Source organism: Bombus flavifrons, chromosome 4 (assembly GCF_040668555.2).
Source record: "Bombus flavifrons isolate JBK064 chromosome 4, iyBomFlav1_principal, whole genome shotgun sequence".
Lineage (NCBI taxonomy): Eukaryota > Metazoa > Arthropoda > Insecta > Hymenoptera > Apidae > Bombus > Bombus flavifrons.
In genome coordinates, this window is record NC_138445.1 from 3,755,872 (window position 1) to 3,772,182 (window position 16,311).

A 16,311-nucleotide genomic window follows, 5' to 3' on the forward strand; every position below is an offset into this window, starting at 1 on the left:
CGTCTGCGGAACACGCGTGTGGTGGGCCTAGGAAAAGACAAAAGGGATGCTAGAACGGCCAGAATGCGAGTGGAGAAGTGCAGTGTGAGTTGAGAGGTCACGGAGTGTGAATCGGGAAGTCAAGGCGTGTGTGATAATGATACGTACGACGATATTGTAATCGGTTTTGTTACTGAGTATTGCTTATTAAACTACACTAAACCCTAATTAACCCTAATTACTTGTCCTTACTCTAAGATCCATAAGTTACTACATATATATAATATTTAAAATAGAACACTTACTGTGATATTTAGTAGACGAAATAAATTTCTATTCACATTCAATTCCATTCAAATTATGTTTACAAGGATAGAAATTTGCATAGAACATCCGTAGTCTATTAATTACTTAGAGTATAATACGATAATCAAGTGGACCAGATGCATCGATCAGCCGACAGTTTGCCTAAATAGGAAAGTTATGACCTATAGTTCTATATTTATTTCGAATTGGCACGATCGTTGCTGATCTGCGAAACAAAACGTGCAGAAACTTAGCAACTACCCTTGTTCTCCTGACACAATCCAAAGACTTCGCTAACTACCCTTGGCAGACTTTCAGTTTAAACATTGATGCATTTAGCGAAGAAATTAATCTTCCAACGGTTGCTAACTCTGCTTTAAGAACGAGACTTTCTGCTAAAGTTCAGGAAACGGTCCGTTTCACCCTCCAAATGCGAATTTCAATGTCATTTTTCGCTGCTACTTTATCACCATATTGTGTTATTAATTTTATCCAATTAGTTGTATTATTTTTTTTGCTATCTGCATGATATTGTATGTTTGTGCAACGAAAATCTAACATATTTTTATAGATATCTGCGTAATCATCTTTTCACTGCAATCTTCCTAAAATCGTTACATATTATCTGATCGAATTCTAGCAATTCTGTAAACGTGTTTTCGTAATCGTATTTTTATTAGGTTGTCCGGAAATTTTCTTTCGTTTCATAAAGTGATAATAAATGAACAACAATTTCTATTTTATATTATTTTATTGAATTAGGTGTGATCCATTTCGTTCTATTTCTATTATTATGTTCGCGCATAATTCAATAAACTAATATAAAATGAAAAACATTGTGCGTCTATTATTTCCTTATAAAACGAAAGAAACATTTCGGACAACCTAATATTATAATCTTCATTGCATTCTAGTGTGACATGATTCAAGAACTGTTTTAGTTACATCCAAAAATCGTTAGATTCCGAAGACTCAAAGGTACAGAATTTATTTATATTTTTGCATATATCTGATGAGCTTTTTAATTATAGCACTCGGAATATTTTCATGTTTCCAAACGATCTTCCTATTTACCACGTCACTTTGCGCTCTTTTCGTCTTCTCTGTCGTCTAGGTCATTTAAAATTATTTGAAACATTTGCAACGTATGACGTATCCCAGCATCTCATAGCACTGAATCGCGAAAACCTGGTAAAATCCAGCAAAAGCTTCCAGAGAATCGAAACTTATTGTTCTAGACTTTCAGAAATGCACTATTTTTTCAGCTTTTGAGAACCCACAATTGTAATGGATGAATGAACGTTGATATTTTCATGAAAAGTGTTGTAGCAATTTCATATGACACGATGCAGAAGCCAATTATTAAACAGCCAAGTAATGATAAATCTATAATTTATCTAAAACATATTTACAAAATAAATGTATAATATGTTTCCTCTGCGATAAATACAAAACTCATACAATAAAAACTATCGAATTTTAAAGTTTAGCATAAGATGAAAAAATCACAATAAGATTTACAAGTACAGTGATTAAAATATCAACGCATATCGCATTTCTATCGAGTTTTATGTTCCATCTGCATGGCATCACATTTTTGCAGCCTTGTGAGGATATTGCTAGATATCACACAATTTAATGTACTTGGACCTAATTGATTAGTATGTGATGCTATACACTGGCGTAGTGATACTCTTTGCAGCCACTGTATCTACGGAATATCGGGTTTTAATACTTCCGTGCAATTATTTCCTCAACTATTCGCTATCGAGAAAATGTTGCAAATGAAACACCGTCTGTTTCAAAGTGGATTACGGATGGTTGCCAATAAATTACTGGAACAAGTTTCGAGGAGTTGGAACTATTCAGGGTCAGAACGAACCAATATATTGATTGGCAAAGTTGTCCCCTGGAATACGCAAGATAAAGAACAATTTCTAGGCAGTTAGCGAAAAGAGATTTTAAACTGTTAACCCTTTGCACTCTGAATTTTATTTCAATTTCGTTACCAGCAACTGCCAACGCTGTCAAGCATTTTGTTTGAAATTTACTTTAACTAAAGAATAAGACAATTTAAATAAATAAAGGAAGAAAAAAATTCACTTAAACACCAGTTTTACTCACACTATTGTTGTATTTTGTAATTTTTAAGCGTACGATATATCTTGAAATAATTTCCAGGATGCAATCCTGATTTTCTTTCGCACGTTTTACAAAAAAGATGGGACAGAAAGAAAGTCGAGTTGGACTCGATGAAGGAGCTCCTGAGGTAAAAACTGATAAAAACCAACATAGGAGTGCAAAGGGTTAACAAATAACGTTGAACGATTATTGACTGGCCGAAGGGCCAATGTATTTTTGCAAATTAGTGAATTCATTTTTGCAAAAGATGTCATTTTCATGTTTAGCTCGATAGAAATATATTTAAAATCCTAGAGAAATTTCAATAGGATATTTTCCTCGAAACAGGGTAGGTTCTACAGTGTTCATTTTTAAATTTGTCGTAATATATTAAATATATTGTAACTTATATTCTTATTAATAACATATATCGATGAGATATTAATAAAAAATTGACAAATTCGTTTATATAATTTCACATTATAATACAAGACAAAATTAAAGATACAGCAAACGAATGCTTTTTTTCGAAACCTGGAAACAATGAACATTTCTCCTAAAATTGTGTTTTCGCCTGTGAAGAAATATAAACTCAACGTTAATTCTGTTACGTTTTCATTCAACGTTTAGTGGACATTTTTCTACTTTTAATTGCTTCTACTAATTCGTTAGGTATTTTATTTTTTTTCTAAGTAGCACGATAGTTTGTAAGGTAACTTCTGATCGCAAATTTTACTCGCTAGAATTCCCCACAGGTTCTCGATCGGATCAGGAATTGATGTTGGCCATCGTAATAATTCTACCCGGAAATGTTGAAACTAGTTTTTCCTAGCAGCGACTGTACGAGTAGCCGCTGAAGTCTCGTTGAAAAATTGTCTTTTGTCTTCTATTTTGGCTACGAAAGGCAATAATTCGCCATGTAACATCTCCTGATATCCCATAGCGTTTAATTTATTTATTTACAAAAATAATTTCACTTAACGTATCCAAACACTATCGATGATTTCTCAAAAATGTTGAAGAAATAATACGAAAAAAATATGTTTGAGTCTACGATTATTCACAGCGCTGTATTTAAACATATAGATATATGTTAAATACAATTAATTAATTAATTAATGTTTATAGATTTGTTTAATAATCCCATTTTTGTAAACATGGCTGAAAAACTGTGTACAAGAACAATATACATTATTTTGCTAATATTTCAGCAACATATATATATCAATGCAGCGTTTTGCTTAAATTTGTTGAGCCGTATATTCCACAGAAATATCTCAAATGCAAAGAAATATGTTACGCGTGTGCAACGTGCGCATGTTATCAGAGATTAATAGCTACATACATCAGCGATTTCTGTGAGAAAGTTCATAGACCTGCTATCACGCGTAACTCTTGATTGAACGATTTCGAGGAAGAAACATTCGACCTTCGATCCTAATAAATCACAGTTAAACGTTTACGGTGCGGATTCTCGTCGAGAGGATACGATCACGCAGTGAGAAACCGAATCCGGAGCTGTACAATTTAGATAAATTGTCTGGGTGGGCGCACAGGGGAGAACACGTGCGACCTCTAACACTGGCATTGCAATCTGCCCGCTGTAACTCATGCTTTGTACAAGCACCTACTTCACCAACCTGTGAATATAGAATTCCTTTTCTTTTCTTTTTCTTTTCTTTTTCTTTTTTTTTTTTTTTTTACCGTTCGCGTTCTATCATGAGAAATCCATCGAGACCGCGAAATTCTATTTATCGAAAACGTGACCAGCTTGCAACACAGCGAGCGGAAGAATAGAAGAACTAGCTTACTTTGGTTTTATTACATAATTCTCGGTTATCCGATAGTTTTACGTAACAGTTTCAACGATTTGTTTAACGTTTCTCCTAATCGCTAGTTTTTCTTACATTTTTTATTGTACGTGTATATACTGTATTGGGAAATTAAGTTTGATTGACATAATTGATTTAAATAATTTGATAATTTCAATGGTAGTAGTAATGTGTCATATTTCTCTATTGATTAATTCAACTTTGCTAATAAGAATAATTTCTCATATTTCTGTATTAATTAACCATTTAATGTCAACCGCAATGTCTCATATTTCTCTAGTAATTAATTCAATAACCTTGATGATAAAAATAATTACTCGTATTTCTGTAACAGTTAACTATTCAATATTAGTAACAATATCTCATATTTCTCTATTTATGAATTCAATAACTTTGATGTGAACAACGACAATTCCTTATATTTCTGTATCAATTAACTCAATACCTTCAACAGTAAAAATATTTCATCTTCCTCTATCGATGATGTATCATATTCGAGGAACGAAAATATATTCTGCTAACATACAAGAACAGAATGGGTTTCATACCCATTTGTCTCGCGTTTCTCTATTGATTAATTCGATAACTTTGGTACTAACAACAATTCCTCATATTTCTGTATCAATTAACTCAATACCTTCAACAGTAAAAATGTTTCATCTTCCTCTATCGATGATGTATCATATTCGAGGAACGAAAATATATTCTGCTAACATACAAGAACAGAATGGGTTTCATACCCATTTGTCTCGCGTTTCTCTATTGATTAATTCGATAACTTTGGTACTAACAACAATTCCTCATATTTCTGTATCAATTAACTCAATACCTTCAACAGTAAAAATATTTCATCTTCCTCTATCGATGATGTATCATATTCGAGGAACGAAAATATATTCTTCTAACATACAAGAACAGAATGGGTTTCATACCCATTTGTCTCGCGTTTCTCTATTGATTAATTCGATAACTTTGGTACTAACAACAATTCCTCATATTTCTGTATCAATTAACTCAATACCTTCAACAGTAAAAATATTTCATCTTCCTCTATCGATGATGTATCGTATTGGAAGAACGAAAATAAATTCTGGAAGCGTGGAAGAGCAGAATCGTCTCGTAGCCATTCGCCAAGAATTTTCACGTACGTTACTTTTATCGTCCACCTAGTTGATTGCAACAGAAAAATGATTCAATAATATCAATATCATCGTCATACGACATGTCATTTCTACGACATTCTTCCGAACGTACTAACAAGAAACAAGCGTGTGTATCGAAGATAAAGTTCGGCTGTTTCTATGTCTTTTAAAAAACGTAATCCCGCGTATCGCAAAGAAAACCAATTGAATCTCGCGTGAAACTGAGAAACGTCATGTGTCTTCGATACGATAGGAAAGAAGTGAAATGGAAGGTGCAATCTCAGCGAAATATCAAAACGTCAATCACACGTGGCTTTCGAGGAACTAGCCACTTGGGCGCGAAAACGAGGCATGATATTCAGTTTCCTAAACAACGTGCAGCCTGGAAACTTCATGTTTTACCGCACGTCGAAAATTCAACGGGAGCGGCCACGTCAAAAGCAGCACTTCGGCCGCGTGTCTTGATAAATTGATGTTTTCCAAAGCATTTTTCTTTTTATTTTCCACGCTCCGCAGCATCAACGACGGTTACATGCGTATTGCAGCCGAAATTGACGGCCGACATAACAAATTCCCGAGAAATTCGTTCTCTCACCTGCCGTTTATATCCCGTTCGCCGAGCTTTTCAAATTTTTAAACCGCACCGACTGTGTCTCGCCTACGAATATTTAATGCCGCTTCTCTTTACGATTCGGCGAGCTTAAGAAATTTACAGTCGCAACTTCAAGTTTACAGCTGACCTACATTCAGACGCTGGGTCGAGGCCTTTGCATTTCTTCGGCGGTGTCGCACTTTTTTTCGTTGAAAATAATTTAATCTTGAACGTCGCTCCGTTTTTTAAGCGTTTTACAAAATCTTCCAAATGCAAAGAATTTCGGTGAGAAGTGTGGTAAACGATTTTTGCTGTTGTTACAAATATTTGAATTAATATCGAATGGTAGCGTTTCTCTAAGTGAGGTTTACGTTTCAGTTGCATTTTTATTACACTTACATACGAAAATTGTATATCTTTTTTCACGATGGATTCGCGCTCTTTCGTTCGACGCTTTTATCGGTAGACTTTATTGGAAAATTAATTTTCTATTACACATGCCTTTCGGATATGAGCTGAAACCTTCTTTGTATTTGAAGCACGTTCGATGTATGTACTACGTATAGGTTCAATGAACTCGGTTAAATATAGCGACGACAGTGAATAATTTAGCAAGATCTAATCGTTTTCAGATTTCACATTTCACATTTCACATTATTGTCTGTTCCTGACGTATTCAACACGCCGCGCGAAAGATTCCAATAAAATAATATCATCGCAGATTGTAGCATCTTTGTTGGAAATTCTTATATTGAAATTCTATTATTCTTACTATTATCTCAATCTTGTTACTATTATTATTGCATCTTATACATATTGCACAGAATTTTGCAAATTTATATAACTTCAATTGCGTCTTGTACATTTAATATACAGTGCTGCGAATAATTACAAATTCAAATGTATTTTTAGATTTTCCATAATATTAAAAGAAAAATTGAGGAAGTCGTTAATATTATTTCACATTGTAACGTAAAACAAAAATGAAGATACAACAAACGAAAATCCTGTTCTCTTCAAGTCTAGAAACAATGAAAATTTCTCCTAAAGTTGTTTTTAGCTGTGAGAAAACATGTTGTCTTTGATTATTTCTATTACTCTGTTAGGTACACTATCCACTAATTTATTTAAATGTTCGTTTCTCACAGGTTCTCGATCGAGTTCAGATCAGGACACAAAGTTGGTCACGGTGATGATTCCATTCCAAAATCTTGAAACCACTTTTTGTAGCGGTGACAAGATGAATAGGAGCATTGTCTCGTTGAAAAATTGTCTTTTATCTTTTATTTCAACAAACATATCAAGACACGATCGGTGGTTTCTAGAAGATATTGAAAAAATAATGCTAAGGGAATGTGTTCAAGTGCAAAATTATTCACAGCACTGCATCTATAGCCAATTAATCACCAATAGTATACTTAATTATTTTCATTTCTGCAATCTAACTTTTATTTGTCACTGCATGTCTTCGTACAAGCCCGGTGTATATTTAAATCCACCTTATAAATCACCGGAATCGCTGTTTAAGAAAACATCCACCTCGAAATATATCAAAGCTGGTTTAAACACTAAGAAAGATTTATCTGACATTTTTTAAATCCTACTTTATAAAACCAGAGCCGACTCTTTCGCCAGAATATTTGTACACAGAAGCGAACGCGCTACGTCAACACCGCAGGAACACATAGAGCAGATACCCCCAGATGAAAATTGTCGGGTTAAAGCCGACAACAAGATGCTGCAGGAGTCGCAACGCGTGCGACTGGCCGACGGAATAATTTGATAGACTCGTATTAGCCTGAATTCCTACAATCCAGTTAGCTACCCTAGCCCTGATCCAGCCTCGTCCTGAATTTAGAGCAATTGACACGAACTGGAACACGCCGTGATAAACTAACGTTTCCGATAGGCTTCCTAAGACAGGTCGAACCGGCGTTCCCCGCGCCGGAAAACTGTAAAATGCCTTCGAGGAACGTTCGAACTTGTTCGATTGCTGCAACTTCCAGATTTCGTTATTTCATTAACTGTCCTTTGCCTTTAATCGCGATCGATTTATATCGAGTATTTATAAGATGTTGGCGAATGGAAAATTAAATGGCGAAATAAGAACAAATTTTCTACTTTGTATTTTATATTTTATACTTACAGAGGCGTGTGTTCTAAGAAACTGAAGAGTAGATTTTAGCGATTGGTATTTTATTGATGATCGATCGGGTATAAGCATTTAATTTCTGATTGATGTCTCGGGTATTTGTATTGTTAAGATGTGTTTCTTTAGAATTTCACTATAAATTAACATTTGTTGCTATTCCTTTCCCTCTGACAAATTTATATAATCTACTGAAACAATAATTATGATTATGAAAAATAATTATGAATCATGTAACTGTGATTGTGATAATGAAGTATTAGTACTAACGCGATCAGTCGTAAATTAATCCGCTTAATTTTAACTTACCATTATTATTGCACGATTTTAACGAAATTTATTACAGACAGATCGTATTGCAGGCAAATATATTTTCTAAAAGAATATTTTACAATGTTTACGAATTTGTAGATAGCTCCACTATATAAATCGTAATATTTACAAATATACTTTTTGCAGAAACAATATCGATAACAAAACATTTGAAAATATGAAACTCGTATCAATAACAAGAATCATATCAATAGTGAGAATTTATTCTTGCAATTCGCATGACAAAAAATTATTGTATACTGTGTCTAAATATTTAAACTATTTAGACTATGTCCAAACGTTGATAAATATGCGTATACTATGTGTAGGAAGCGTTTATTTTCACATTCCCATTTAGTGAGATACAATTACATTAAGGGAAAGTATTGCTCTTCTATAAACGTACGTCGATATTTTATTTTAGACATACTCTAAACATGAAATAGCAAATCAAATATTTACACTATTTGCTACTACGTGTAGAAACCTGTTATTTTTCACATCTGAAATTCTTTTTTCACGTTTAGCGGGATTCAATGAAATTAAGAGAAGGTTTCGCTACTCTGTACACGCACGTCGATATTCAATTTTGAACATAGTCTAAACATACGATAATTTAGTCAAGTCTTCAAACTATTTATATTAATCTTCAAACTGAATATCGACGTGTATTATTTTACGGAACAGCAAAAGTTTCTGTCAATTTAATTAAGTCTCGCTAAACGAAAATGTGAAAGTAAGTGGTTCCTACACATAGTAGCGTGACTATGATATTATCAACAATATTCTATTACTTTTCAGCAACGTGGAGCGATGCATTCCGATAAATACGATCAGCACGTTCATTTGTTACTCGCCAATGACGCGAATCTAATCTTGGAATATTAATCTGTGATGATTTTTTGCCATGTCAATCTGACACCAAGTGATAACTTGGAAAAGTGAGGGCTGGTTGATGGCTAATAGACATAACATAACATTACCGTTATTTTCTTTTGAACTTTGCTCTACGACTGGTAGGAAAGATTATTCGAATTTGATGTTTGCTACGCAAATTCAAAACAAACGTAGAGTATACAGAATAGCGCTGAATAATAATGGTAGATATGTACGTGGGACCACGACTCAGGCGGAAAATTTTTCTGTTTCCTCGGACGTTCATCGAATAGCAATGGAACTGCAAAGTATAAAGGGAATATACGTTTAAAGTTTCTGCTCGGAGCAGAATTCCGTGTTCCACGCGTGTGTGTTATACTGTAAACTGTAGAGCTAAACTTTGATCAGCCTCGTTGCTCGACAATGAGTGAACTGTGGAGCATAAATTCTCATATTTGGAGCCGAGGAATAGAACATTTTTCTGATACACCGTACGAAAACCAAGATCACCGTAGTATTATTTTATAATGACGTGTGGAATTTATTTCCATCTTTCTATAAAATGAATTCTCGATATTGCGAGTTTAATGGAAATTCAATTTAATTTGCGAAAATTGTCTTGCTAAATGAGAGTCGAGTTACGTGAAAATATTAAGGTCTAGTATATTTAAGAGTTGATTTGAAAGTCGGATAAACGAAGATAATTTCATTTTGTTCTACTTGTAGGTTTTACGCGAATGAACACGATACTTCCGAAATTGAACTCGTTAAGAACCAATAATTCACAAAGATTTAGTTACTTCTCTGTATTAGGTTACTTAGGTTAAAATAATTCCCCACGTTTGTCTAAAAGTTTTATTTAATCAACGAAGCATATACTATTTTATTTATTTTGCTTTAATATTCTTTGTGAATGAACACAGTCATTTCAAAACTTTTATATCAAGAAATGTGGAATACACATGTTTCTACATTTTTTAAATTATTTAGCAATCACACTCGAAGAAAATTTCCAAACATTAAAACAGTTGATATTTCAATATTAATAGCGCAGAGGATATTTCGATAAATTTTTTAACGGAAGTGTAACAATCTCTGCTGCGTTAGATTCAGAAACGATTCTTTTATGAAATGCTCATAATTTTTTTTTTTCATTGCTTTTATTAAATAATATGTAATTATAGACGACATTGACCCATATTATTCGTATGTTCATCGCAGTTATATTTATAATACTTTACAATATTCTTCAACTTTATTATACAACTTAGTAATTAAAAAATAATTGAAAGAAAATTCTACTGTTTGAAATTGCTTGGAAATTTTCCACGGTTTCCTGCAAAAATTCGTTACGTACTTTACATTGCGCGTTTTACGTTTCATTCGTTACAGTCCATTAATATTCAATGACAATGTCCGATCAACTGAAAATTAACGCATGTGGAAAGTTCTTTGCTTTGGCATTAAATAGAAATCTTCCAGTCCTTGCTGCGATTCTGCTTCTAATTTTAACTTATTACATGTAGCCCAAGTAAACAGTTATCATACATTGTTAGTTAAACTATCACGTGTTGGAAAATTTGTTGGATAAGTGGCGGCGAATGACGTATGCTGGCAAAACTTTCGATAGGTGATGTAATTTAATCAGGCCATCAGGTTTTTATAATCTTCTCTGTTAATCCTTCACAAGCATATGTAGTTAATTACGCTCGAATATTTTCTGCAATTCTAGACATCAACATTTTCCGCTTCGTAATGTAGCAATCACGAGTACTGAAGATAATTTAAAACTCGAGATCTGGCATTTCCGAGATTTGTATTTTATGCGCAAAATGTTTCTAAAACGTCAGAGACTTGTGTATTATATAACTTCAATCTCCGTACGAAGTTTCAATTTTATCAGAGAGTAAAGTTTTATTATAATTATACTACGAACGTTCGTTTGAAACGTGTTTATTCAAAATGATAGCTATACTGTGGCTATCACTCTATTTATTATGACATTTATATACTACTCGACTCCAAGTATACAGGGTGTCTGCGAAATTATGCTACAAACGTTCGGTTGGTGATTTTACAGACAAAAAATAGTCGGAAAAGAAGAATAACATTTTTCCCTTTGAAGCTTCGTTTTCCACAGAAATTAGCTGAAAGATCCGTCAGATAGCCGTGTGCTAATTGTAAGTTTCCATATAATATAATTATATATAATTTAATAAGATAAGCAGAGTTATGTGTACAGCAACACGGTCGACTTGTTACGTAAATAAAATGATTTACAAAAAGCAATACCCTTGTCCTTATTTATGAAAGCATTCCAACTGCGAACAGTGCGGAAATAAGATAATAGCAACGATAGGAAGCAAACCGTGACACTGTTCACGTTGATAAATATCGACACGAGGGGAAAGAAAAATCGGGTAACTGGAAACCTACAATTAGAGCACACGGATACCTGGCGGACCTTCAAACCGATTTTTCTTGAAAACGAATCCTCAATCTCTTAGGTACGATGCGCCACTATAGTGGCTTTTGCGGATGTCATGTTATATTACGATACGCCACTATAGTGGCTCACTTTACTTACTCATTCGCTCACCGTTTGAAGTAAACTAACTTTTTCATTTGTCTTGCTTCACACTTCTTTTGCCCTCGCAATAACAGTGTTATAACAGTGTTAACAATATACAGGAAGAATATATAATCTTTGTTTTTGATACCAATTGTTGCTTTTCGTTAAAATAAATATACCATTGTTAAATGCTCTTTTTAACATGCCAATCCGTATCTTTATAATTTTTTGGAATCTTCAACCTCAAAATGTAGCTTCAAAATAGGAAACGAAGAGCAATTTGAAAAACACTATCGCGCTATGAGTGTAAAAATTGTGACCTGGGTCTATGTGTCGTACAGTGCCTTAAAATATATCACACTCAATTGTATTATTAATTATTAAAGTAAATCGTTAAAGTTATATGCATCATACCTTTAAGAAAAATTATAATTTAATTGTCAAAAACTTCCTTCCAATGTTCTTGCGTAGAGAACAGCATCATCCGTCACACATTGCAGTGCTGTATCGTTTCCGCGTCAAACTCTGCCGTTCGGAGAAACAGCCCCGTACAAAAATCAAGAGGTTAAAGGGAACGAAGTTATTCTTCTTTTTCTACCTACTTTTGCGTGCAAAATCAACAGGCAGCCGCTTATACCGTGATTTCGAGGCACTCTGTACTAAATTTCCTATCGTTCAGAGGTAGAGATGAAACGTGTAGAACCTGACTGAAAAACGCGCCACTGCAAGACGAGAACAGGTGCAAATTGCAGAAGACAAAAAGCCTCTGTATGTTTGAATGATTAACAACGTCTCACCGTCGAATGTGTGTTTACCAAACAGCAAATATTGCTAAAATCGTGGAAAAACGCATCGTTGGACGGTTGATGGCTTGGCATCTGAAAAGGGAAAATATCGTTTTGCACAGACAGAATATCAACTTACCAAGCATCTTGGCGCCCTGAACAGGACTCAGAGGGTAAAAATCGCCGTGGAGAGGGCAATGGAAGCCAACCCTGCGCTCTCTTCTTCGCGCCCTTCTAGTCAGCGTGCAAAGCAGCACGCCAAGGGCGAGCATAAGGGCGCCCACGACTATGCAGATCGGTCCCAGAATCCGCGAATTGCCCGTGAACGCGATTCTAGCCGCATACGAGTCCTTGTCTTCATCCTGGCCGGGACCGCGATACGACGCAGCTGAAACAGACAAATGAAGCACGCGTAAGCACCGAGTCAAGCGATATCGGTCATTTTCCCGCCCTTTGGTGAACGATTAATCGACAGCTTTGTGGCGGTAATTTCTCTCCTCTCTTTGCTTCGACTCTCCTTTGCGTCCCTTTCGAAACGATCGCCTCTTTTCTGTTCCTTTCGACCGTTCTTTTTTTTCTTTCTTTTGTTTTCTTTTTTCTTTTTATCACTTTCAATTTCTTTTCCTCGTATTAAACGAGAACTCGCGAACGACGATGGAATTTTTAAGGCGCGGCGGATAAAGGAACGCGTAATGAAGTTTCGTAATTCAAAGCCCGGACCTGGGACCAGCTTCCCTTTACCTTCTTTCGGGATTTTCGGCCGCGTTATTAATGTTTCAAATTTAATCTTGCCGAGTGCTCGCGGCTAAGTTCACGCTTCCACGAACGTGCGCGCCATATCAAACTGCTGGGCAATACTCGCTACGAAGAAACGGTCCAAAAGGGAACAAACAGAGAAAAAGAGGGGGAGAGGGGGAAAGAGGCGAAAGAGAGAGAAAGGTGATTTTGCAGAGCAGGTGATTTTCAATTAAATAAGAAAGGAAAGACGACGGTGGGATGGCTAGTACCGTTTCGAACCCATTACGGGGAAATTAGTACTTGCCGCGTGAAAATTATGATCGACGGTAATATCCCGCCGTCGTGGTTAATTAAGCTCCTTCAAATTGCGATAGACGTTTGTTACAAGGACAAGTTAAAGGAACAAGCTTTCTAGCAGTGTTTTGCTACACGCTGCAGTTTCACTTCTGGAGATAGATGCAGACCAAGTGACCCAAACTTCGGCCTGATCAATTTTTGTTGTTAAATGCTGCAGCCGATAAACGGTAATTGCAGTTTGAAATAGAAACGCCGTTGGTTAAGTGAGAAAAAGAAAACAAAGGAATTGGCTGTTTCCAGAGATTTCTGCAAAGTGCTCTTGTCTTTTCGCCAGTGCACCATCTTCTTTCTTAATATATAATCTTTAATTTCTATATTAAAATTTAGCACCTGAAATGACGTATCGTATTAGATTTCACAAATTTCAATGAATAAAAAGACAGTACTTTGTAATCAACGTATTTAACGATATTAAGTATAAGACATATAATCTTAGAATATAAGCAATAATACAATAACATTATTGACATTATTTTTAAAAACTACATTTTTCTGTTTAAACATATAATGTAGAAATATTGACGATGAAGAATTAAACGTTCATTTGTATAATAAATATAAAATATTAATAAATTCCTACAACGCAAGTCTCGACGACCTTCCAGTCTAAACTCTCTCTGCCATACTCACACGACCCGCATGTAACCATTCAATAATATGAGTATCACGTTAATACCATGTATTTCATTTATTATAATAAATTAACTACATTTATTCCCATAAAAAGCGATGTGTTTAAGGGGCCCAAATTTCGTTCGCTGATGAATCTTTCTTGTTAAGTGCTCCTGCCTGTAAGTGGCAATTGGAATTTAAAATAGAAATGTCGCTAGTTCAGTGACAGCAGAAACGAAGGAATTCGTCACTAGATTACGTTTGAATATTCGAAGTCGTATTTCAACATCTAAAGTACGTGATTCTAGAATTTATTTTTGGCGATGCTTGGCATATTGCTTCTATTTTTATATTCCAAAGTGGCGATCTCGTTCTGTCACTTATCTATATATTAGTGTTGGCAATTATATTAAAAAATGCCTTTGAAATTATGGACGTGTGTTTCGGAAAGAAATATGAAAAAGAGTCATCGAATGAAAGCAAAGAAGAGCAAGAGGTGGCCTGTTTCAAAATGACTTAAATGCATCAGGAGTATCGTTTTTATGGAACTTAACTACCATGTCACGCGAGAGTTAAATCTCTATTGTTATTAAAATTCAGCCTAATCTCAATTTGCATAGTATAAACGAAATAATTTAATTAATTTTTCTTTCAGGAGATGGAATTTCTCGTCTCTAAGAACTACAAATTCTGTATAAAATCTAAAATTTGCAAATGGAATTTGTTAGAAATCACGGAAAATTTAAATATCTTACTGACGAGTGAACTTGAGCATTCGTTGTGCTTGCATCGTACGAGCGTGTGTCCTTATTGCCAAATTTTTTCACTATTGTACACGCAATAGAGACTTTCATCGTTTGTAAATAGTCTACAGCTGTTTATGCGTTTATGGGAAATTTAACACTAGAACTATCACACCAGTCAAATTGAGTGGTTTTACAATTTTATTTTACAATGCCTGCTTCGTGTTATATCTTTTTCCGCAATGATGTAATGACCTTCGCAACGATAACTAAAAGAATAATATAATGAACTTTATTTTGTTTTTTATGTATTCAAACTGAAAATAATTTCGTATCAAGGCTATTTATACCAATACCAGTAAAAATGACTGGTACTTGTCAAAGTGTGAAAGGGTGCTGCAATCTGTTTAACGAACCCCAATTAACCAGTTTCCTCGTTTTGTACAACTTCCCACACGTTTTTAAAATTTTTACTGCGTATTATCCGATATGATATCAGTTATCAGGAAAATTCCAGATCGACCGCTAGATGCTAACACCAGAAATACCACAGCAGTCAAAATGATTGGTTCTACAATTTTATAAATGTGTCAACCCTCTTTTAGGAATCCCAGATGAATTGATAATACCAAAAATGTATATAACATGGAATTTCTTCTGTAAGAAAGTAATAAATCAATAAATATAAAAATATTCTATTATTACGTATTTTTTCATTTTAACCATTTTGACTGGTTTTGGTAGAAATAGCTTCGTATTAACTATCGGTAGTTCTAGTGTTAGAGACGCGTACTGCACATGAAAACACGCTGAAATATATAAAATATTCAAAGTATAGAGCTCGCCATAATATTTATCAAGAGAGCAAAATCTCTACTCAACTTCCATTTCCTTAGTCTTGTTCGTAAAAAATATAAATTCGCTGTTTATAAGTAATTAATAAACACGATGCAATATTCTTCAGGCTACTGGCAAGTTTCGTAGATGCTTCGATTTTAGAATAATAAAAGCATACATAACATACGATGGCTAAGGCACACATGATCGGATGCAATTCACGGGACGTGTTAAAATTAACTTAACGCGGTACGAGCAACACTAACGCGTTCGTGTCACCGTGCTGTTCCAAACTAGTCCGTGTTATGGACATATAATATGCGTTCTGTTGATAATCACTAGGTAAATCATGCGCTAA

At 34.6% G+C, this 16,311-nt stretch overlaps 1 protein-coding gene across 5 annotated transcripts in view; it reads right to left on the reverse strand.

Moving 5' to 3' along the window:
* Window positions 1-16,311, reverse strand: part of LOC138179003 (uncharacterized) — a 201,149-nt gene that overhangs the window by 90,340 nt on the left and 94,498 nt on the right. For all 5 annotated transcript variants that reach the window (XM_069111397.1, XM_069111396.1, XM_069111401.1 and 2 more), the window contains exon 3: window positions 12,806-13,054. In XM_069111397.1, the coding sequence (XP_068967498.1) occupies window positions 12,806-13,054 (249 nt within the window). The remainder of the gene's footprint in view (window positions 1-12,805; window positions 13,055-16,311) is intronic.